Source organism: Crinia signifera, chromosome 7, assembly GCF_055691185.1.
Source record: "Crinia signifera chromosome 7, ASM5569118v1, whole genome shotgun sequence".
Lineage (NCBI taxonomy): Eukaryota > Metazoa > Chordata > Amphibia > Anura > Myobatrachidae > Crinia > Crinia signifera.
The window spans coordinates 18,721,987-18,747,979 of NC_139223.1; the positions used below are offsets into that span (position 1 = coordinate 18,721,987).

The window sequence follows — 25,993 nt, forward strand, 5'->3', positions numbered from 1 at the left end:
CTCCCTATGGGCGGGATGTATCAATACTCGCATTTCTGTAGTGAAGTGGAGTCCTTTTTTTCGTGGTGTTTTCGCTGGCTTTTTGCGAGTTTTCCGCGTTATGTATCATTTTTTCCCTCTGTTCCTAGGTCTGCGGTAATGCAGACCTCCGTCGGAATCTTTTTTTTTGCGCATGCGCAATGAAGTGTATTTTGCCTCTCATGCGCAGATCTATTAAATTTGTTTTTTTTCTATGCACTGGACTAGGGGCAGCAGACATTATAGGAACTTTCCAAACACACAGCCAGCATAGCACTATTTAGCATGACGATAACATGATTACCTGAATGCTATACATAGCGCTATATAGCGCTATGCTGGCTGTGTATATGGGTGATGTGTTTGTGAAGTTCCTCTAATGCCCACTGGCCAAAAGTCCCTGCCGCTGATGCGTTTTTTATATGTTTATCGCCTGCAAAACTAGGCGAATATTTCCGAGGCATAGCTGAGCGCTGCGAATGTTAATACATTACACAGCGCGTCAGCTTACATACAAATGAATGACAGTAACTACCGCGCCGGAAACGCCGCGATAGTACAAGCCGGCGGAGTTTTTTTACTAACAGCAATGCGAAACTTTATTGATACATCATGAGAAGGCACTGCGGATGCGTAAACGGGATAACAGCGCTGCGGTAAGCTTTGATACATCCCGCCCTATGTCTCTGCCTGTAGACCTTGTTGGTAACTCTGGAACCTCCTCATTCATAAAAGCATAACTGGGAAGAACAGGACGTCCTGTAACAAAACTTGGGTCATCAAAAAATTTACTATCAGGATCAGAGTCCAAGTCTAAGGTGAGTTTGGGAATATTGTTTTGGAGTAACGACATCTGTTGGCATACGGTGTTTGGATGAATTTGGAGCTACAGTTGTGGCCACTCTCATCCATTCGTATAATAGGATTAAGTGAGTAATAGGATTACTATGCTAATCCCCTACTCTATTGTTCTATGTATTGTATTGCAGCTGAGAACAATAGGATAGCCATGGTGAGCCATGCTGGGCCATGGCTTAAGGAAGATGAATGTACATGGTTGATCTTCTTTTCGAACGGCTACAAATGGTATTGGCTGAAAATACAGCCGGAGAACTCTGAAAATTTACAAAGCTGCCAAGTTCTCGGTATTCATATTTTCCAATGGCGAAGTCAATCGTATTTGGTTTCCCAGCAGCCAAATACGGATGACCCTGATGCACCGCATGGATAATTCCCTGTGTAGAACTAAGAATAAATAAATACATTTTAAAAACGCATGTGTCCCCTCCACGAGTATAACCAATCCCGGCTCTTTGAGCCCGTTCTGGTTCCAAAATTACAGGGGAATAAAGACCTGGGGTCCCCCTGCAGTTCCAATATCAGCACCGTGCTCTTGGTTCGGTCCTGGTACCAAAAATATGGGGACAAAAAGAGTACAGGTACCCCGTATTTATGTAACCACTGGGCTCCAACAGCCATCTTTTTATATAAGGTCCCATTTCTGTGCGACTTGGGGGACTGGGGAACCCTCCAATAAAGTGGTCGACAGCTAGGACTAAAACCCGGGACTTTTGCTGGGTTGAGAATGTAAGTGAAATAAAAATTGGGTTTTGTTGTAGATCAACAAGTCCCAGCAAGCCTCCCCCGCTGCAGGTTTCAGTATGCGGGGCATTAATGGGCCCGCTGGGACTTGTAGTCCAACAATAGAACCAATAGCTAAATAATAACACACTAACCTAATAAAGTATACATTTATCACAAACACCATACATACAGATGTAGTGCCGCTCATTCAGTGCCGGGGCTCGCCAGACCACCCCCTCTGGTGAGCGGACGCTACATCTCACTGGGACGCGTGAGCGTCTCACACGCACGAGCATCCCAGTTTCCCATCTCCACTTCAGGGAGACGGGTAGGGTTAGGGGGGGGGGGGATCGGGGAGGTGGGGGACAGCGATGAGGCGGCGGGGACCCGGGTGGAGATTCGGTTGAAGGGGATGCACGTGTATCGCCTGGTGGGGTCTGGCGGCTGGCAAATCTACCGCCAGCCCCTGCCTGAATGAGAGGGGCTCCATCTGTACATACTCACTATCATCCTGTAGGTTTGGTCCTCTTCTCCAGTAGAATCCCAATGTGGATCTACCTGTGTAAAAAAAAAAATTATACTTACCTCCTCCAGTGTAGATCGCATCCTTTTTGGACCGTAGTAGCATCTAATAGGTAAAAAAAAAAACAGAATATGCCTAACCAGTGGACATGAGGAACTGCTTGTTTACACAAGCAGCTCCTCCCCAAAGAATGTTGTGAATCCCATGGATGCCAGTCAATGGGACCCCCCTCAGCCTATCAGTAGAGTGCTCCAGTAGAGCACCGCACCTGATAGACTGTGCGCTCCTCTAAAGGGTTTCATGTTATGAAATTAACATATACGCCTATGGGCGGTCCTCACTGTAGGACTCTGTTAGAAGTATAATATTAAGTCCCATGGTGGGAACCGGCAAATGAGGCTGACCACAAAGTCAGTAGGGGTCACCTTTGTGGTTGAACCCAATTGACTTTGCGGTGAGGCTCATTTGATTAGGGTACATATGGGTGCATTCATACACTTTCAATCTTAGTAAATTTCTTACGTAGGGTCCATCTTCTGAAGCTACAGATCGCGCCCGCCCTCGGCATATGACTATTCTTAGATAGGTGGCATAATTGAGGCAAACTGAATAAGGGGATACCTAACAGTTACTGTATATACTATCCTGTGGGGTCTTCATCTGCGGGACTGCCAGGAACAAAGCAGGACCTGTCCTGCACATGCTCTGTCCACCTGTTATTGTAGTACACAAAGCATCAGGCCCTATGTAATAATGACATATAAACCAATATAAGGCAGCGCGCTGATGACCACATCTGTGTTATACATTGTAGTGTACAGTACTAATTCCATCTTATCAATATTGTTTAAGGTGCACAGGAAAGTGTAAGGATAAAACCTGCCACCACACCTCGTCAGCCTCCATTTACCCCTGTGACTCCGGCGTCCCCGCTAGAAGTGGAGACATCCGATGCGTTCCCCAAGAATGTGACTACAGACAGCATAGCGGCAGGAACTGGCTCCCAGTCATCTGTCCGCAAAGAGCAGCAGTCCCCATCTCCGGGATTGGGAGATACAGAGAGCACAGGTATGTGAGCACACAGGGAGTTCTGTGTTTCTGAAGGGATTTACACTTTGGGGTGAGGTCTCCTTTTACGACCCTGAGCAGCCACCCAGATTCTGTAAGATAAGTAAACCAAGAGAATAAACACAGCGCTAATTATTATTATAATTAATAATATTAATAATAATAATAATAATAATGCTATTTTCTTGCTCATTTCCAGGGGTTACATGCTCGTTGCCAGGGGGGGGGGGGGGTTTACATGCTTGTTGCCATGGAGGGTTACATGCTCAATGCCAGGAGGGTTACATGCTCATTGCCAGGGGCTTACATGCTTGTTTGCCAGGGGTGGTTACATGCTTGTTTACCAGGGGTGGTTACATGCTCATTGCCAGAGGGGTTACATGCTTGTTTGCCAGGGGGCTGCAGGCTCGCAGCAAGTCAGCACTCCTAGAATCAGCACTACCAGGTAGCCCTGGGCACACTGCACTCCCCTACATGCTCGGTTCTAGGGAGGATCACATGCTATTTTCTTGCTCATTTCCAGGGGGTTACATTCTCGTGCTAGGGGATTACAGGCTATTTGCCAGGGGGGTTACATGCTTGTTGCCAGGGGGGTTACATGCTTGTTGCTATGGAGGGTTACATGCTCGTTGCCAGGGGCCTCTAGGCGCGCAGCACATCAGCTCTCCCAGAAGCCACACTTCCAGGTAGCACTGGGCGCATTGCACTCCCCTAAAAAATGCTAGAGGTGCAGAGGTCTCCTTTGAGTTGCCGGACATATTTGTAGGGGAGCAGGGTCTTGCACTCCACCGGAGCCACCCTCCCTATGTCTCTGCCTGTAGACCTTGTTGGTAACTCTGGAACCTCCTCATTCATAAAAGCATAACTGGGAAGAACAGGACGTCCCATAACAAAACTTGGGTCATCAAAAAATTCACTATCAGGATCAGAGTCCAAGTCTAAGGTGAGCTTGGGAATATTGTTTTGGAGTAACGACATCTGTTGGCATACGGTGTTTGGATGAATTTGGAGCTACAGTTGTAGCCACTCTCATCCATTCCTATAATAGGATTAAGTGAGTAATAGGATTACTATGCTAATCCCCTACTCTATTGTTCTATGTATTGTATTGCAGCTGAGAACAATAGGATAGCCATGCTGGGCCATGGCTTAAGGAAGATGAATGTACATGGTTGATCTGGCTACAAATGGTATTGGCTGAAAATACAGCCGGAGAACTCGGTATTCATATTTTCCAAGCAGCCAAATACGGATGACCCTGATGCACCGCATCCAGTGCATTAGGGTAATCTAAGAATAAATAAGTACATTTTAAAAACGCATGTGTCCCCTCCACGAGTATAACCAACCCCGGCTCTTTGAGCCGGTTCTGGTTCCAAAATTACAGGGGAATAAAGAGCCAAGGTCCCCCTGCAGTTCCAATATCAGCACCGTGCTCTTGGGGCCTTATTCTGATCGGTGCGGATTTTACCGCATGCGGACGTCCCGCCGATGTTGATCGTCTGCGCATGTGCAGAGGTCACTCTGCGCATGTGCAGGCGATTTCGCCGCACGTATTCTTGACACGCCGCACAGGGGGCGTGAGGGGCTACTTAGCCTCATTACCCTATGCATACGCCCCGCGTTTCATGGGCGTTCCCATGCAAACGCGGGGCGTATGCATGGTAATGAGGCCGTGACGCGTGGGTACGGGGCGGGCATCTGACATCGCCGGATGTCAGCTGCCCGCCCCCATACATGATTTCACACGGACAAGTGTCCGTGTGGTCTTGTGTGGCGGGACCTGGTGGAGCGTGCGGCCCTGCATTCGATGTTCGGCGACCATCGAATGCAGGGGCTGCTCCCAAGACGGAGGAGGCGTATCCCCGTCCACTTTCATGTGGACCGCCACATATCCGCATACGGACGGAGGTGGCGATCCGTATGGAAGGCGGGGATTCGCCTGCACGGACATGACCGCATATTTCTGATCGGGCCGCACCGATCAGAATAAGGCCCTTGGTCCGGTCCTGGTACCAAAAATATGGGGACAAAAAGAGTACAGGTACCCCGTATTTATGTAACCACCGGGCTCCAGCAGCCATCAGGGTAATGTCACAACCAGGGAAGTCTTTTTATATAAGGTCCCATTTCTGTGCGATTAACCTGTGGCTGCTCAGCCCTGGCCAGGTCCCTGGGGGAGTGGGGAACCCTCCAATAAAGTGGTCCCCCCCAGGCCACCAACAGCTAGGACTAAAGCCCGGGACTTTTGCTGGGTTGATAATGTAAGTGAAATAAAAATTGGGTTTTGTTGTAGATCAAAAAGTCCCAGCAAGCCTCCCCCGCTGCAGGTTTCAGTATGCGGGGCATGGGACTTGTAGTCCCACAATAGAACCAATAGCTAAATAATAACACACTAACCTAATAAAGTATAAATTTATCACATACACCATACATACAAATGTAGTGCCGCTCATCCAGCGTCGGGGCTCGCCAGAACATCCCCACTGGTGAGCGGGCGCTACATCTCACTGGGACGCGTGAGCGTCTCACACGCACACGCGTCCCAGTTTCCCATCTCCACTTCAGGGAGACGGGTAGGGTTAGGGGGGGAGGATCGGGGAGGTGGGGGACGATGATGAGGGTGGAGATTCGGTTTAAGGGTGGAGTCTGGCGGCTGGCGAATCTACCGCCAGCCCCTGCCTGAATGAGAGGGGCTCCATCTGCACATACTCACTATCATCCTGTAGGTTTGGTCCTCTTCTCCAGTAGAATCCCAATGTGGATCTACCTGTGTAAAAAAAAAAATTATACTTAACTCCTCCAGTGTAGATCGCATCCTTTTTGGTCCGTAGTAGCATCTAATAGGTAAAAAAAAAAACAGAATATGCCTAACCAGTGGACATGAGGAACTGCTTGTTTACACAAGCAGCTCCTCCCAAAGAATGTTGTGAATCCCATGGATGCCAGTCAATGGGGCCCCCCTCAGCCTATCAGTAGAGTGCTCCAGTAGAGCACCGCACCTGATAGACTGTGCGCTCCTCTAAAGGGTTTCATGTTATGAAATTAACATATACGCCTATGGGCGGTCCTCACTGTAGGACTCTGTTAGAAGTATAATATTAAGTCCCATGGTGGGAACCGGCAAATGAGGCTGACCACAAAGTCAGTAGGGGTCACCTTTGTGATTGACCCCAATTGACTTTGCGGTGAGGCTCATTTGATTAGGGTACATATGGGTGCATTCATACGCTTTCATTCTTAGTAAATTTCTTACGTAGGGTCCATCTTCTGAAGCTACAGATCGCGCCCGCCCTCGGCATATGGCTATTCTTAGATAGGTGGCATAATTGAGGCAAACTGAATAAGGGGATACCTAACAGTTACTGTATATACTATCCTGTGGGGTCTTCATCTGCGGGACTGCCAGGAACAAAGCAGGACCTGTCCTGCACATGCTCTGTCCACCTGTTATTGTAGTACACAAAGCATCAGGCCCTATGTAATAATGACATATAAACCAATATAAGGCAGCGCGCTGATGACCACATCTGTGTTATACATTGTAGTGTACAGTACTAATTCCATCTTATCAATATTGTTTAAGGTGCACAGGAAAGTGTAAGGATAAAACCTGCCACCACACCTCGTCAGCCTCCATTTACCCCTGTGACTCCGGCGTCCCCGCTAGAAGTGGAGACATCCGATGCGTTCCCCAAGAATGTGACTACAGACAGCATAGCGGCAGGAACTGGCTCCCAGTCATCTGTCCGCAAAGAGCTGCAGTCCCCATCTCCGCGAATGGGAGACACAGAGAGCACAGGTATGTGAGCACACAGGGAGTTCTGTGTTTCTGATGGGATTTACACTTTGGGGTGAGGTCTCCTTTTACGACCCTGAGCAACCACCCAGATTCTGCAAGATAAGTAAACCAAGAGAATAAACACAGCGCTAATTATTATTATAATTAATAATATTAATAATAATGAAATAATTAATAATGGTACTTATGTATTATCTGGGCTCCCATGTTAAATTTTTTCATACCCTTACTATCGCAGCGAGCCACCGTGCCCGAAGCGTGGCGAGCAGACGCGGTCTCATAAGAAAAACGGGAGCCCAGATATTACATAAGTACCAAGCAATCTCTCTTTGGTAATGGCAATCAATAATTAGTGAATAGGTCCCATTATTATAGTGACCTCATATCTAGGACGCAGTAGGATGGAGGTGTGCAGTCCATATAATGGCAAATCAACACTCACTAGAAAAGGATCCCACCATATGTAACTCCCATTGGGAAATGGATGTCCCTGGAGTGGAGAAGGCTTGCTGCTGTCTTAGTGGTAATACCTTATGAGGGTCCTGAGGACTGAAAGATGGGGAGCACTGCTGAAATGATTCCTGTGTTGCATGGGGTACCCGTGATGCATTTCGCTGGGTAACCCAGCAAGTCACCCCCTACATCAGAGCTTCAGTGTATGCATATGTATATGTATGTATGTATGTATGTATGTATGTGAGCAACATTGTATGTATGTATGTATGTATGTATGTATGTATGTATGTATGTGAGCGTCAGTGTATGTATGAGAGCATCAGTGCATGTACTGTATGTATGTATGTATGTATGTGAGCATCAGTGTATGTATATATGTATGAGAGCATCAGTGTACAGTATGTATGTATGTATGAAAGAATCAGTGTATGTATGTTTGTATGTATGTATGTATGAGAGCATCAGTGTATGTATGTATGTATGTGAGCATCAGTGCATGTACTGTATGTATGTATGTAAGTGAGCATCAGTGTATGTATATATGTATGAGAGCATCAGTGTACAGTATGTATGTATGTATGTATGAGAGCATCAGTGCATATACTGTATGTATGTATGTATGTATGTAAGTGAGCATCAGTGTATGTATATATGTATGAGAGCATCAGTGTACAGTATGTATGTATATATGTATGTATGTATGTATGTATGAGAGAATCAGTGTATGTATGTATGAGAGTGAGAGCATCAGTGTATGTATGTATGTATGTATGTATGTATGTATGTATGAGAGCATCAGTGCATGTACTGTATGTATGTATGTATGTATGTATGTATGAATGAGAGCATCAGTGAATGTATGTATATGTGTATGAGAGCATCAGTGTACAGTATGTATATATGTATGTATGTATGAGAGAATCAGTGTATGTATGTATGAGAGCATCAGTGCATGTATGTATGAGAGCATCAGTGCATGTATGTATGAGAGCATCAGTGTATGTATATATGTATGAGAGCATCAGTGTACAGTATGTATGTATGTATGAGAGAATCAGTGTATGTCATACTTGCCAACCCTCCCGCATTCAAAACGAGAAGAGAAAAGAAACTCTTTTTTGCTGGGGCACTGCTTACTAAATCTATACAATGTTTAAAATATTTTATTCAATTTTGATAAAAAAACATACATCACATATAACTAAGACAAACATACAGTGCGAGATTAGTTTGTGCTACTAATATATACGTTTTATCTATGTGTGTAGCACAAAAATCAAGTAGAATGAACCGTGCTAGGCGAAGAATTGTACATTAGAATTCAAGGAGATATGGGTAAGAAAATTGTATTACCACTTTAATAAGTTAGAGATGTCCCTGTGATCTGGTAAGTCTGAGATTGGATATTATGTATCACACAAAAGTGAATTGCAACAAATTATATTGTAACTTAAATCTTATTTGTGGAAAGTAAGAGTGGATAGTACAAGTAAGAAAAGATAAGGCTATCAGGGCAGATTACCTGCTGTGCTGCATCATATAGAATTACATTGGATACAGCATGAGTTTCTTCTGCTTACCAAAAAACCTTATATTTTTAAATATAGAAAACAGAGCAGAATAAGGATTGGAGAATATTGAAGGGGAGCTTGTACAGGACTAGCCACTAACACTTACTGGTTCCTCTCATGTATGTAACAGCGGAGAGGGAGGTTCAGTGTCTAAGCTCCGTGTCTCAGAATCCTGACAGCTCTTAAGGAGTTACTGCTGTCGGCATCTAGCCCTTTGTTAACCCGCCGATGAGTGAACTCTGAATAAGTATCAGAAAAGGAAAGATTGAGAAAGTCCACAGGATATGTGGATTCTAATGTTTATAGATTGGTTAGTGTGTACAGAACACAGAATTGGTACAGTATAAGTCTGGTTGGATTGTATTTTAAATATATAGCCACAAAATTTCCCTATAGAAAATACAAGCTCAGGTTACTGTTTTTTTGCCCATTCCGTGAATTCACACACAAAAGTATCTACTCAAATTATTAAATTTTCATACTTAAACAATGCATATATAACATCAAATTTCCCAAATCGGACTGGATCGCCCGTATATGGATTAAGGCAATAATCAACATGTATAGAGAAGCATAAAAAACTACAATTTTTTGCAGATTGGTCAGTGTGTATGAAACACGGAATTGATACAATCTAAGATTGATAGGTTTGTATTCAAATATATATCAACACTAGTCTTGTGCTTAAAATCTATAAATTTACAAATTATAGAACAATAATCAATCTATACAGAGAGATAGGAGTATGAAATTTATAGATTGGTCAGTGTATATGAAATACAGAGTTGGTACAGTATAGGTCAGGTTTTAGATTGTATTTAAATATATATCGACATTGGTCCTGCACTTAAACTGCTATCCATAAATATACATAGTCAATCTGTACAGAGAGGCAGGAGCATGAGATTTGTACATTGGTCAGTGTGTATGAAACACAGAATTGATACAATATAAGTCTGGTTTAGATTGTATTTAAATGTCTACTGACATTAGTCCTGCGCTTGAACTGCTGAGATTGTTCAACTATATATGGACATTAAGCAACCCATCAATATAAAGTAACATTATATGCACAGACTATAATAATAGTAGTACTATCAGTTCCCAGCTATATCACCACCATCGCCATCCAATATATTGTATAGTCTGTATGCAATTAGTTCAAAAAAAATTACATAGACCTTTTAAGAGATAGTAGTAAAAGGTAGATTGCTATATGAGTAAAGCGATATTTTACATTACCACTTCCCTGAGCTGAAATATGCCGCGTATAGGTCCTGGAGCGTTCTCGGCTTTTTGCAAGGTAGAAGGCTGTATCTGGATTTATTCTGTGGAAGGTACTGCCGCTTGCAGTGTCAGCTTCGTTTAGGAGCAATCTCAGGCTGCTGGGGGGAGAGGAAGGCTGTATCCGTTGGTAATGCTGCCGCTCACATTAACAGCGTTTTGGAGTGCTTGCAGCCAGTGAGGTAGTAGAAGACAGTGTCTAAACGAAAATCCCAATAGTGCACTATAGATACTGTGCAGTTCTAGGCGGACAATTTGGAGTCCATGTGTCCTGTAATGGGGATGCAATCTTAGAGACTTGCAGGGATGTTCATCTCATGGGTTTGCACTGTGCGCACAGTGCATACCCTTTAAACCGACGATATCGTTTCGCCCTGAAGGCTTGTTCACGGTGACTCTCTTGGTGGGAGAGATTTGTATTTATAGACACTCCTCTATATTAATTAAAGATAATTGAGGTGTTAATTGAATCATTGTGAATACTTAATTATTTAGACGCTTATCCCACTAACCAAATACATTTCTTGGGATAGCAAGGAGTGTATTATAATAAATTTCTTTCTATTTAAATGTTATTATATTGTGGGTCATAACCTATAATGATTTTAAAAGAACAATATATTAAAGAAAACTCAGAAAAAAATGGGAAAGAAATAATTAAAGTAAAATAGAGAAAATTAGTAATGATAGAGAATATATACAAAGATCTCTATATATATATACATACATACATATATATATATATATATATATATATATATACACATATACACACACACAGAAATCTCTAGAATAATCGGGTAATATATTAAATGAAATAAATATTAAATGCATATGATTAATTGTGTTGGAAAACTTATTAGTAGATCAATCTATTTTTAGATAATTTTTAATAATAATAAAATCATGAAATGAATTAAATTAAATTCAGTTAAATTCAATTATGCTGGGTTTTGGGATTAATGCACAGTTTAATGAAGATTTTTTTGAAGATTTTTAGAGGATGAATGAAGATTTTTAGAGGATAAAGCACATAATGGTTGAAAACAGTTATGAGAGATATGTCCCTGAAATCCAGGGGTTGTTTGTTTTGAGAGTATATCTGATGCTTTTAGAGAAAGAAAATGTAAAACAGGGGTGGAAAAAGGGGGAGAGAAGGGGGAAGAGGAGAAGAAAAAAAGAGAGTAAGAGTTGAGGAGAGTTGGATTTTAAGTTAACCCCTTCCCGACATTTGACGTACATTTACGTCATGGTCGGGAAGTACTTCCCGACACATGGCGTAAATGTACGTCATGGCATTTAACTGTCACCGCGTCTATAGACGCGGTGACAGTTTCAACATGTCTGCTGTCCCTGACAGCAGACATGTCCGTGCATGCCCAGGGGGGGCTGCGATGCCGCCCCCCCGTCGGCGATCGCTGTGATTGGCTGTTCAGTGTGAACAGCCAATTACAGCGTTTTCCTGTGTCACCGGCGAATAACGTTCGCCGGTGACACGGGATCAGAGGTGATTGGTGCTGTAAAGTACAGCACCAATCACCGCGGGGTGTAAGGGTGACACTGGTGTCACCCCACCGCACCCCGCCCGCCCCCAAAGGCCGTGATTGGTTCGTCGGACCGACGGACCAATCACAGCCAAGGAGGGGGATTTAAACTAACGGTGACTGCACTGCAGACGCCATTCCGGTCTGGAATAGCGTGCAGTGCGGTCACCGTACCTCCCTGCCGCCATACTGACCAGAACCTTGCTCCATAGCTTGCTCCATACTTACCTGATCGCTGCTTCATCACTGCTTCCTGGATCCTGTTACTACTTGTGCCTTCCTGTGAAATTGTGCTGCTGCAGTGTACTAGCTAGATAGAGAGAGATAGATAGAGAGAGATAAATAGAGAGATAGAGAGAGATAGAGAGAGATAGAGAGAGATAGAGAGAGATAGAGAGAGAGATAGTGTCAGAGAGTGCTATATTTTGTGCTGCTGCAGTGTGATCTAGTTATAGATAGAGAGAGAGAGATAGAGAGAGAGAGATAGATAGAGAGGCCTAGTGACAGAGTGCTATATTTTGTGCTGCTGCAGTGTGATAGTTATAGAGAGATAGAGAGAGATAGAGAGAGATAGAGAGAGAGATAGTGTCAGAGAGTGCTATATTTTGTGCTGCTGCAGTGTGATATAGTTATAGATAGAGAGAGATAGAGAGAGAGAGATAGATAGAGAGGCCTAGTGACAGAGTGCTATATTTTGTGCTGCTGCAGTGTGATAGTTATAGAGAGATAGAGAGAGATAGAGAGAGAGAGATAGAGAGAGATAGTGACAGATTGTGCTATATATTTTTGATATAACTGACTGCTGCCCCCTCCTTTTGTGCTGATCAGTATAAATTAACTGATCAGCAACTTTTTGGGGGCGCAGTTTTTTTTTTATATATAGATATACCTGTCAGTGCTGCTGCTGCAGTGTCATAGAGTGATAGATAGTGAGAGATAGAGAGATAGAGAGAGATAGTGACAGAGAGTGATAGAGAGTGCTAAATTTTTTGTCTGCTGCCCCCGCCTTTTGTGCTGATCACTATATCTGAGGTGATCAGCAACTTTTTTGGGGGTACAGAGGTTTTTTTTTTTTTATATATACCTGTCAGTTGCACCAAAGGTTGTGCACCTGCTGCACCTCACTGGTAATCAATGTCGCATCACTGATCACCTTTTTTTTTTGTGTGTGTGCTGTGGGGTCTTTTTTTAATTTTTTTTTTACACACACTGTGATTTTGTGGGTGTCCTGTGGCCGCTGTGCGCTGATCAGTGACGTACATCACTGATCATCTTTTTCGGCACAGGGTTGATCTATATATTTTTTTTTTTGATCAAATTCCTGTTGCCTTTGAGCGCTGTTCAGTGACAGACGTTACTGACCAACATCTGTGCTCAATTTTTGGCGCAGGACCTTTTTTTTTTTTTTAACCCCTTAAATTTTTTATTTTTAACCCCTTCATTTTTTTTTTTTTATTGGTATAAAGTATTTTTTTTTTTCTGCACCACATACACACTACACACTACATACCCCCCGGATTGAAATAAAGTTTGTACCCCCCCCTACACTATACACGTGTTGAAACATTTCACTACCAGTAACACAAAAATAAAAATGGCATCCCAAATGTCCTCCCAAATGTCCTCCCAAATGTCCTCCCAGTCATCCAGGAGAATGTATTCAGCGGAGGAGGCATATGCCCTGCTTGCTTCTGACTCTGACACAGCCAGTGATGCAAGCGGGGAATTTGAAGGATTCGCCTTAAGCTCCTCTTCCTCCTCTGGTGATGAGGGACCCCCTCAAAGACGCCCCCGTAGAGCAGCTGAGACCCCCCCCCAATAATTGATCTCGTATGGACCCCACCACCAGACAATTTTGAGCCCCAGGTTCCTGAGTTTTTGGCCATGCCAGGAATCCAATTTGATTCCACAGGTCTCAGAGAAATGGACTTTTTCAAATTATTTTTCTCTGATGATTTTATAAATTTAATGGTGGACCAAACTAATTTATATGCCCAGCAGTTTATTGCTCAAAACCCCACGTCATCATTTGCTAGGTGGACCCCTGTAGATGCAGTAGAGATGATGACGTTTTGGGGTCTGGTGTTTCATATGGGCATAGTAAAAAAGCCAGAAATTAGGCAATATTGGAGTACAGATGTTCTGTACAGTACTCCATTTTACCGTATGGCCATGACCCGGACTCGATTTGAGACAATTCTTAAATTTATACATTACACCGATAATGCACAGTGCCCACCCAGAGATGATCCCACCTTTGACCGGCTATTCAAAGTCAGGCCGGTCATTGATCATTTCAGTGCCAAATTTGAAGAGGTGTACATCCCTGAAAAATTTATTTGTATCGACGAGTCCCTTATACATTTTAAAGGAAGGGTTAAATTCCGCCAGTACCTTCCCAGTAAGAGGGCAAGGTATGGCATAAAAATGTACAAACTGTGTGAAAGCACCTCAGGGTACACCCACAGGTTTAGGGTTTATGAAGGGAAGGATTCAAGAATTGAACCGCCAGAATGCCCCCCCTCCCTCGTAGGTGTTAGTGGGAAAATTGTCTGGGATTTAGTGCACCCCTTCCTGGATAAAGGTTATCACCTCTATGTGGATAACTTTTACACCAGCATCCCCCTGTTTAAGGCCCTTGGTTCAAGAGGTACAGCAGCTTGCGGTACTGTGCGCAAGAACCAAAGAGGCCTCCCAAAAACGCACATTGCCCAAGTAATGAGAAGGGGTGAAAGCAGGGGAATATGCACCGAAAATATGTTGTTGGTCAAATATAAGGACAAGAGGGATGTCCTTATACTGACAACAATTCACGGAGACAGTACCACCTCCGTCCCTGTACGAGGTACCAGTACCCACACCTCAAAACCTAATTGTATCCTGGATTACAATAGGTACATGGGCGGAGTGGATCTTTCAGATCAGGTACTGAAGCCGTACAGTGCCCTGCGGAAAACAAAAATCTGGTACAAGAAGGTGGCCGTGTATATCATCCAGATGGCACTGTATAACGCTTACGTGCTATTCCGTTCTACCGGCCAGAGGGGGACATTTATGCACTTTCAAGAGGAAGTCATAAAGGGCCTAATATTTGGGAACCAGCAGGCAGAGGGCCCCAGTACTTCTAGTACTGGCCCCCGTATTGTACCAGGGCAGCATTTTCCTGATGAAATCCCCTCCACTGGAAAAAAGGGCAGGACACAAAAAAGGTGCAAAGTTTGCTATAAAAAGGGAATAAGAAAGCAAACTATTTTCCAGTGTGACACTTGCCCCGACAAACCCGGCCTATGTATAAAGGAGTGTTTTAAAATATACCACACATCTATGGAATATTAGGTTCATAATTTCACCGTGCTTCGGGGGTCTTGCTAATGCCACATAGCACCCACCATTCATTCCACCAGAATCTGAGCCGCAAAATCCAAAAATCACTCCTTCCCTTCTGAGTCCTGCCATGCACCCAACTGGTATTTTTTGGTCACATGTGAGGCATTGCCGTACTCGGGAGAAATTGGGGCACATATTTTGGGGTGCTTTGTCTCCTTCATTCCTTGTGAAAATGAAAAATTTTGAGCCAGAACTGCATTTTTGTGTAAAACAATGTAATTTTTCATGTTCACTGCCCACTTGTATCAAAATTGGTGAAACCCCTGGGGGTTTGAAATGTACACTATACCCCTAGATGAATTCCCTGAGGGGTGTAGTTTGCAAAATGGGGTCACTTGTGGGGGGGTTCCACTGTATTGGTGCTTTGGGGGTCTTGCTAATGCGACATAGCACCCACCATCATTCCACCAGAATTTGTGCTGCAAAATCCAAATATCACTCCTTCCCTTCTGAGTCCTGCCACTTTTTGGTCACACATGAGGCATTGCCGTACTCGGGAGAAATTGGGGCACAGATTTTGGGGTGCTTTGTCTCCTTCATTCCTTCTGAAAATGAAAAATTTTGAGCCAGAACTGCATTTTTGTGTAAAAAAATGTAATTTTTCATTTTCACTGCCCACTTGTATCAAAATTGGTGAAACCCCTGGGGGTTTTAAATGTACACTATACCCCTAGATGAATTCCCTGAGGGGTGTAGTTTGCAAAATGGGGTGACTTGTGGGGGGGTTCCACTGTATTGGTGCAACATAGCACCCACCATTCATTCCACCAGAATCTGTGCTGCAAAATCCAAAAATCACTCCTTCCCTTCTGAGTCCTGCCATGCACCCAACTGGTATTTTTTGGTCACATGTGAGGCATTGCCGTACTCGGGAGAAATTGGGGCACAGATTTTGGGGTGCTTTTTCTCCTTCATACCTTCTGAAAATGAAAAATTTTGAGCCAGAACTGCATTTTTGTGTAAAAAATGTAATTTTTCTTTTTCACTGCCCACTTGTATCAAAATTGGTGAAACCCCTGGGGGTTTGAAATGTACACTATACCCCTAGATGAATTCCCTGAGGGGTGTAGTTTGCAAAATGGGGTCACTTGTGGGGGGGTTCCACTGTATTGGTGCTTGGGGGGTCTTGCAAATGCGACATAGCACCCACCAAAATTCCACCAGAATCTGAGCTGCAAAATCCAAAAATCACTCCTTCCCTTTTGAGTCCTGCCATGCACCCAACTGGTATTTTTTGGTCACATGTGAGGCATTGCCGTACTCGGGAGAAATTGGGGCACAGATTTTGGGGTGCTTTTTCTCCTTCATACCTTCTGAAAATGAAAAATTTTGAGCCAGAACTGCATTTTTGTGTAAAAAATGTAATTTTTCATGTTCACTGCCCACTTGTATCAAAATTGGTGAAACCCCTGGGGGTTTGAAATGTACACTATACCCCTAGATGAATTCCCTGAGGGGTGTAGTTTGCAAAATGGGGTCACTTGTGGGGGGGTTCCACTGTATTGGTGCTTGGGGGGTCTTGCTAATGCAACATAGCACCCACCAAAATTCCACCAGAATCTGAGCTGCAAAATCCAAAAATCACTCCTTCCCTTCTGAGTCCTGCCATGCACCCAACTGGTATTTTTTGGTCACATGTGAGGCATTGCCGTACTCGGGAGAAATTGGGGCACAGATTTTGGGGTGCTTTGTCTCCTTCATACCTTCTGAAAATGAAAAATTTGGAGCCAGAACTGCATTTTTGTGTAAAAAAATGTAATTTTTCATTTTCACTGCCCACTTGTATCAAAATTGGTGAAACCCCTGGGGGTTTGAAATGTACACTATACCCCTAGATGAATTCCCTGAGGGGTGTACTTTGCAAAATGGGGTGACTTGTGGGGGGGTTCCACTGTATTGGTGCAACATAGCACCCACCATTCATTCCACCAGAATCTGTGCTGCAAAATCCAAAAATCACTCCTTCCGTTCTGAGTCCTGCCATGCACCCAACTGGTATTTTTTGGTCACATGTGAGGCATTGCCGTACTCGGGAGAAATTGGGGCACAGATTTTGGGGTGCTTTTTCTCCTTCATACCTTCTGAAAATGAAAAATTTTGAGCCAGAACTGCATTTTTGTGTAAAAAAATGTAATTTTTCATTTTCACTGCCCACTTGTATCAAAATTGGTGAAACCCCTGGGGGTTTGAAATGTACACTATACCCCTAGATGAATTCCCTGAGGGGTGTAGTTTTCAAAATGGGGTGACTTGTGGGGGGGTTCCACTGTATTGGTGCTTGGGGGGTCTTGCTAATGCGACATAGCACCCACCAAAATTCCACCAGAATCTGAGCTGCAAAATCCAAAAATCACTCCTTCCGTTCTGAGTCCTGCCATGCACCCAACTGGTATTTTTTGGTCACATGTGAGGCATTGCCGTACTCGGGAGAAATTGGGGCACAGATTTTGGGGTGCTTTTTCTCCTTCATACCTTCTGAAAATGAAAAATTTCGAGCCAGAACTGCATTTTTGTGTAAAAAATGTAATTTTTCAATTTCACTGCCCACTTGTATCAAAATTGGTGAAACCCCTGGGGGTTTGAAATGTACACTATACCCCTAGATGAATTCCCTGAGGGGTGTAGTTTTCAAAATGGGGTGACTTGTGGGGGGGTTCCACTGTATTGGTGCTTGGGGGGTCTTGCTAATGCGACATAGCACCCACCAAAATTCCACCAGAATCTGAGCCGCAAAATCCAAAAATCACTCCTTCCGTTCTGAGTCCTGCCATGCACCCAACTGGTATTTTTTGGTCACATGTGAGGCATTTCCGTACTCGGGAGAAATTGGGGCACATATTTTGGGGTGCTTTTTCTCCTTCATACCTTCTGAAAATGAAAAATTTTGAGCCAGAACTGCATTTTTGTGTAAAAAAAATGTAATTTTTCATTTTCACTGCCCACTTGTATCAAAATTGGTGAAACCCCTGGGGGTTTGAAATGTACACTATACCCCTAGATGAATTCCCTGAGGGGTGTACTTTGCAAAATGGGGTGACTTGTGGGGGGGTTCCACTGTATTGGTGCAACATAGCACCCACCATTCATTCCACCAGAATCTGTGCTGCAAAATCCAAAAATCACTCCTTCCCTTCTGAGTCCTGCCATGCACCCAACTGGTATTTTTTGGTCACATGTGAGGCATTGCCGTACTCGGGAGAAATTGGGGCACAGATTTTGGGGTGCTTTTTCTCCTTCATACCTTCTGAAAATGAAAAATTTTGAGCCAGAACTGCATTTTTGTGTAAAAAAATGTAATTTTTCATTTTCACTGCCCACTTGTATCAAAATTGGTGAAACCCCTGGGGGTTTGAAATGTACACTATACCCCTAGATGAATTCCCTGAGGGGTGTAGTTTGCAAAATGGGGTGACTTGTGGGGGGGTTCCACTGTATTGGTGCTTGGGGGGTCTTGCTAATGCGACATAGCACCCACCAAAATTCCACCAGAATCTGAGCTGCAAAATCCAAAAATCACTCCTTCCCTTCTGAGTCCTGCCATGCACCCAACTGGTATTTTTTGGTCACATGTGAGGCATTGCCGTACTCGGGAGAAATTGGGGCACAGATTTTGGGGTGCTTTGTCTCCTTCATACCTTCTGAAAATGACAAATTTGGAGCCAGAACTGCATTTTTGTGTAAAAAAAATAATTTTTCATTTTCACTGCCCAGTTGTACCACAATTGGTGAAACCCCTGGGGGTTTGAAATGTACACTATACCCCTAGATGAATTCCCTGAGGGGTGTAGTTTGCAAAATGGGGTCACTTGTGGGGGGGTTCCTAACTTTTAGCATCTTATGGTGCCTTGAAACCTACATGGTGCCTAAAAAATAATCTCATAAAAAGGAGGCTCCAAAATCAAGTAGGTGCTCCTTCTATTATGAAGCCTGTGGTTTGGTCACCGTGCACACTAGGGCCACATATAGGATATTTATGAAAACAAAAGAATTGGGGGAATCAATTTTTAGTCACATTTCTCTAGTAAAATGTACTGTGTTCCTTATAAAAATGTATTAAAATTGCAAATCTGCAAAAAAAAAGAAATTTTGAAATTTCACCTACACTTTGTTTTAATTCCTGTGAAACACCTAAAGGGTTAACAAACTTCCAAAATGCTGTTTTGAATACTGTGAGGGGTGCAGTTTTTGAAATGGCATCATTTATGGGGGTGTCTCACATACAAGTCCCTCAAAGTTACATCAGAACTGAACTGGTCCCTAAAAAAATCAGTGTTTGAAATTTTCTTGAAAATTTGAGAATTTGCTATTCATATTGTAAGCCTCCTAGTGTCCCAAAAAATTAAAAGGAAGTTGAAATAATGATGTCAACATAAAGTAGACATATGGTCTATGTTAGTTATTCACTATTTTGAGTGGTAAGATTATTTGTCTCACAAGCAGAAAATTTAACATTTTGCAAATCGCTAAATTTTCCATTTTTTCACGATATTTTGGTATTTTTCACAAAAAAACACCGACTGTATCGACCCAAATTTACCACTAATTTGAAGTACAATGTGTCACGAAAAAACAATCTCAAAATCACTGGGATAAGTAAAAGCAAAAAAAAGTTATCCCCACTTAAGTGAGACATGTCAGATTTGAAAAAAAGGGCTCTGTCAGGAACGCAAAAACTGGCTCTGTCAGGAAGGGGTTAAATATGGACTATAACTTATATATTCATTCAGACCCTCTGGGACAAGGGTGCCCAGACGAAAAATCCACCAACTTTCACGTTTCAGTAGTTCTTTGTTGAGGTCTCCTCCTCTTATTCCGAGTCGTATTCTCTCCAATCCTACAAATCTGATGGTATGTTGTTTTCCATGATGTTTTATATGGAAATGTCTTGCCACTGAAGTCAATTTTTTCATTTTTGAGATATCCTGACTGGCATTACGAATATTGCCCAAATGTTCAAGTATCCTGTTCTTCAGGGGTCTTGAAGTCATGCCCACATATCGTTGTCCACATTCACATTGTAGGCAGTAGATGACACCCTGTGTGTTGCAATTTACGTAGTCTTTCATTTTTATTTCTCTGTTGTAGCGGTCTAGTATTGATGTTTGTTTGGGCATGTGTAAACACGCCTTACAGCCGCCACATGGATATGAGCCTTTCGTGCTTTGTTCATGTCGACCTTTTCTATCATAATGACTAGCAACTAGGTTGTCTCTCAGATTATTTGATCTCCTCCAGCTCATTGGTATTCTTGAGTCCAGTCTGGATCCTAGGTCTTTATCACTCAGAATTATCGACCATTTGTCCTGTATAATCTGTGAAATCTGTCGCCACTCTTGACAGAAATTCCCTACAAATCTTAATGTGGTCATGTTTTTCTTGTCATTTTGTATGTTTTCTGGAAAAATTAGTTTCTCTCTGTCCAGCATCAAAGTATGATGTATGGCTCTCTTGATGCTTCTGTGACTGTAGCCTCTGTTTCTGAGACGTTCTGTTAGTTCTTTACATTTTTGTTTGAAGACTGGAGTCGATGAACAGTTTCTCCTCAATCTGAGGAATTCTCCCTTGGGAATATTTTGTATTGTGGGAGGGAAATGAGAACTTGAGCTATGTAAGACGCTGTTGGTGGCTGTGCTTTTTCTATACAAATCTGTGGAGAGGGTGCCATCTTCTTCCTTGGAGATTTTTAAATCTAAGAAATTGACCGATGTCTTGCTTATTTCTGAGGTCAATCTAAGATTTAAGTCATTAGTATTTAGTCTTGCTATGAAATTCTTGAGTTGTTCCTCTGTGCCATTCCAAATAAGCAGAATGTCATCTATATATCTAAGCCATTAAGTGACATATTGGCTCAGGTCTTCATTAGTCTCGTTAAACACAAATTCTCGTTCCCACCAACCTAGATAGATGTTAGCATAGGTTGGTGCACATGTAGAACCCATCGCGGTCCCGCGCGTTTGTATATAGAATTTGTCTGCAAAAGTAAAATAGTTTTTTTGAAGAACAAAATTCAAAAGCTTCAAAAGGAAGACTTGTAGGTCTCCCATCCCTTCCATTTGCAGGAAGTATTTTACCGCTCCTATCCCCTTTGAGTGGTTAATGCTGGTGTAAAGGGATTCCACATCCAGAGAGACTAGAAAATGGTTTTTCTCAATCTTAATCCCACTAATTTTTCTCAGAACATCCGGGGTGTCTTGCAAATATGATGGTAAGCTCGTTACATGTCTCCTCAGGTGTTGATCCACAAACTTGCTTGCTTGTTCAGATAAACCTCCTATACCTGAAACAATTGGCCTCCCAGGTGGTTGGCTTGAATTCTTATGAATTTTGGGTAGTAGGTAAAGGGTAGGTACCTTGGGATCTGTCACTTCTAGAAATGTAAGCTCTTGTTTGGTAATGACGTTATCGTGGAATGCTGTCTGTATCATTCTGTTATAAATCTCGGTGAAGTCCTGAGTAGGGTTGGAGAAGAGGAGTTTATAGCAGTTCCTATCCCCTAATTGTCTCATGGCTTCCTTTTCATACATTTCTTGTGGCCATATGACAATATTTCCTCCTTTATCGGAAGGTTTAATCATTATTCCTTTCCAGTCTTTAATCTCTTGTAGAGCTTTTCTTTCAGATTTTGTGAGATTGTCATCTAGTACTGGTTGATCATGTTGCTTCAGATATAGTTTGTCCAGCTCTCCAGAAACTAGATTTTTAAAGACTCCTACTACTGGGCATATTTGTTCTTGAGGAAAGAAAGTTGATCTTTTTTTGCACTGTGGTCTAATTGGAGTATTGACATTGTTGGAATTTTCTCTGGGATCCCATAGTTCTTCTAGAATCTCAAGTGCCTCAGAATCCTCCTCTGTGAGAGTCTCAAGTTCATCTGTATTTGGTGTTTCCGGAGTTGAAGAATGATTTTCTTTTAATGCATGAAACTTCATTAGTAGCAGTTTCCTACAGAAGAGGTTCAAGTCCTTCTCCCAATCAAATCTATCAAAATGTTTTTGAGGTGAAAAGGATAGTCCTTTCTGAAGTACTGCCTCTTGTTCTTTTGTGAGTATTAGAGTTGACAAATTCACAATCTGTAGTTGATCACTCTCTGTTGTCTCTGGGACTGTCGTATTGGAGGTGATTCTTCCCACAGCATTTGTCTCCTTCCTGCTACTAATGAAGTTTCATGCATTAAAAGAAAATCATTCTTCAACTCCGGAAACACCAAATACAGATGAACTTGAGACTCTCACAGAGGAGGATTCTGAGGCACTTGAGATTCTAGAAGAACTATGGGATCCCAGAGAAAATTCCAACAATGTCAATACTCCAATTAGACCACAGTGCAAAAAAAGATCAACTTTCTTTCCTCAAGAACAAATATGCCCAGTAGTAGGAGTCTTTAAAAATCTAGTTTCTGGAGAGCTGGACAAACTATATCTGAAGCAACATGATCAACCAGTACTAGATGACAATCTCACAAAATCTGAAAGAAAAGCTCTACAAGAGATTAAAGACTGGAAAGGAATAATTATTAAACCTTCCGATAAAGGAGGAAATATTGTCATATGGCCACAAGAAATGTATGAAAATGAAGCCATGAGACAATTAGGGGATAGGAACTGCTATAAACTCCTCTTCTCCAACCCTACTCAGGACTTCACCGAGATTTATAACAGAATGATACAGACAGCATTCCACGATAACGTCATTACCAAACAAGAGCTTACATTTCTAGAAGTGACAGATCCCAAGGTACCTACCCTTTACCTACTACCCAAAATTCATAAGAATTCAAGCCAACCACCTGGGAGGCCAATTGTTTCAGGTATAGGAGGTTTATCTGAACAAGCAAGCAAGTTTGTGGATCAACACCTGAGGAGACATGTAACGAGCTTACCATCATATTTGCAAGACACCCCGGATGTTCTGAGAAAAATTAGTGGGATTAAGATTGAGAAAAAACATTTTCTAGTCTCTCTGGATGTGGAATCCCTTTACACCAGCATTAACCACTCAAAGGGGATAGGAGCGGTAAAATACTTCCTGCAAATGGAAGGGATGGGAGACCTACAAGTCTTCCTTTTGAAGCTTTTGAATTTTGTTCTTCAAAAAAACTATTTTACTTTTGCAGACAAATTCTATATACAAACGCGCGGGACCGCGATGGGTTCTACATGTGCACCAACCTATGCTAACATCTATCTAGGTTGGTGGGAACGAGAATTTGTGTTTAACGAGACTAATGAAGACCTGAGCCAATATGTCACTTTATGGCTTAGATATATAGATGACATTCTGCTTATTTGGAATGGCACAGAGGAACAACTCAAGAATTTCATAGCAAGACTAAATACTAATGACTTAAATCTTAGATTGACCTCAGAAATAAGCAAGACATTGGTCAATTTCTTAGATTTAAAAATCTCCAAGGAAGAAGATGGCACCCTCTCCACAGATTTGTATAGAAAAAGCACAGCCACCAACAGCGTCTTACATAGCTCAAGTTCTCATTTCCCTCCCACAATACAAAATATTCCCAAGGGAGAATTCCTCAGATTGAGGAGAAACTGTTCATCGACTCCAGTCTTCAAACAAAAATGTAAAGAACTAACAGAACGTCTCAGAAACAGAGGCTACAGTCACAGAAGCATCAAGAGAGCCATACGTCATACTTTGATGCTGGACAGAGAGAAACTAATTTTTCCAGAAAACATACAAAATGACAAGAAAAACATGACCACATTAAGATTTGTAGGGAATTTCTGTCAAGAGTGGCGACAGATTTCACAGATTATACAGGACAAATGGTCGATAATTCTGAGTGATAAAGACCTAGGATCCAGACTGGACTCAAGAATACCAATGAGCTGGAGGAGATCAAATAATCTGAGAGACAACCTAGTTGCTAGTCATTATGATAGAAAAGGTCGACATGAACAAAGCACGAAAGGCTCATATCCATGTGGCGGCTGTAAGGCGTGTTTACACATGCCCAAACAAACATCAATACTAGACCGCTACAACAGAGAAATAAAAATGAAAGACTACGTAAATTGCAACACACAGGGTGTCATCTACTGCCTACAATGTGAATGTGGACAACGATATGTGGGCATGACTTCAAGACCCCTGAAGAACAGGATACTTGAACATTTGGGCAATATTCGTAATGCCAGTCAGGATATCTCAAAAATGAAAAAATTGACTTCAGTGGCAAGACATTTCCATATAAAACATCATGGAAAACAACATACCATCAGATTTGTAGGATTGGAGAGAATACGACTCGGAATAAGAGGAGGAGACCTCAACAAAGAACTACTGAAACGTGAAAGTTGGTGGATTTTTCGTCTGGGCACCCTTGTCCCAGAGGGTCTGAATGAATATATAAGTTATAGTCCATATTTAACTTAAAATCCAACTCTCCTCAACTCTTACTCTCTTTTTTTCTTCTCCTCTTCCCCCTTCTCTCCCCCTTTTTCCACCCCTGTTTTACATTTTCTTTCTCTAAAAGCATCAGATATACTCTCAAAACAAACAACCCCTGGATTTCAGGGACATATCTCTCATAACTGTTTTCAACCATTATGTGCTTTATCCTCTAAAAATCTTCATTCATCCTCTAAAAATCTTCAAAAAAATCTTCATTAAACTGTGCATTAATCCCAAAACCCAGCATAATTGAATTTAACTGAATTTAATTTAATTCATTTCATGATTTTATTATTATTAAAAATTATCTAAAAATAGATTGATCTACTAATAAATTTTCCAACACAATTAATCATATGCATTTAATATTTATTTCATTTAATATATTACCCGATTATTCTAGAGATTTCTGTGTGTGTGTATATGTGTATATATATATATATATATATATATATATATATATATGTATATATATATATATATATATATATATATATATGTATGTATGTATGTATATATATAGAGATCTTTGTATATATTCTCTATCATTACTAATTTTCTCTATTTTACTTTAATTATTTCTTTCCCATTTTTTTCTGAGTTTTCTTTAATATATTGTTCTTTTAAAATCATTATAGGTTATGACCCACAATATAATAACATTTAAATAGAAAGAAATTTATTATAATACACTCCTTGCTATCCCAAGAAATGTATTTGGTTAGTGGGATAAGCGTCTAAATAATTAAGTATTCACAATGATTCAATTAACACCTCAATTATCTTTAATTAATATAGAGGAGTGTCTATAAATACAAATCTCTCCCACCAAGAGAGTCACCGTGAACAAGCCTTCAGGGCGAAACGATATCGTCGGTTTAAAGGGTATGCACTGTGTGCACAGTGCAAACCCATGAGATGAACATCCCTGCAAGTCTCTAAGATTGCATCCCCATTACAGGACACATGGACTCCAAATTGTCCGCCTAGAACTGCACAGTATCTATAGTGCACTATTGGGATTTTCGTTTAGACACTGTCTTCTACTACCTCACTGGCTGCAAGCACTCCAAAACGCTGTTAATGTGAGCGGCAGCATTACCAACGGATACAGCCTTCCTCTCCCCCCAGCAGCCTGAGATTGCTCCTAAACGAAGCTGACACTGCAAGCGGCAGTACCGTCCACAGAATAAATCCAGATACAGCCTTCTACCTTGCAAAAAGCCGAGAACGCTCCAGGACCTATACGCGGCATATTTCAGCTCAGGGAAGTGGTAATGTAAAATATCGCTTTACTCATATAGCAATCTACCTTTTACTACTATCTCTTAAAAGGTCTATG

General features: G+C 42.0%; 1 protein-coding gene across 1 annotated transcript in view; it reads left to right on the forward strand.

Moving 5' to 3' along the window:
- LOC146019891 (uncharacterized) overlaps positions 1-25,993 on the forward strand; it is a 123,083-nt gene that overhangs the window by 54,433 nt on the left and 42,657 nt on the right. The window contains exons 8-9 of the mRNA XM_083152526.1: positions 2,978-3,193; positions 6,780-6,995. Of these exons, the coding sequence (XP_083008652.1) occupies positions 2,978-3,193; positions 6,780-6,995 (432 nt within the window). The remainder of the gene's footprint in view (positions 1-2,977; positions 3,194-6,779; positions 6,996-25,993) is intronic.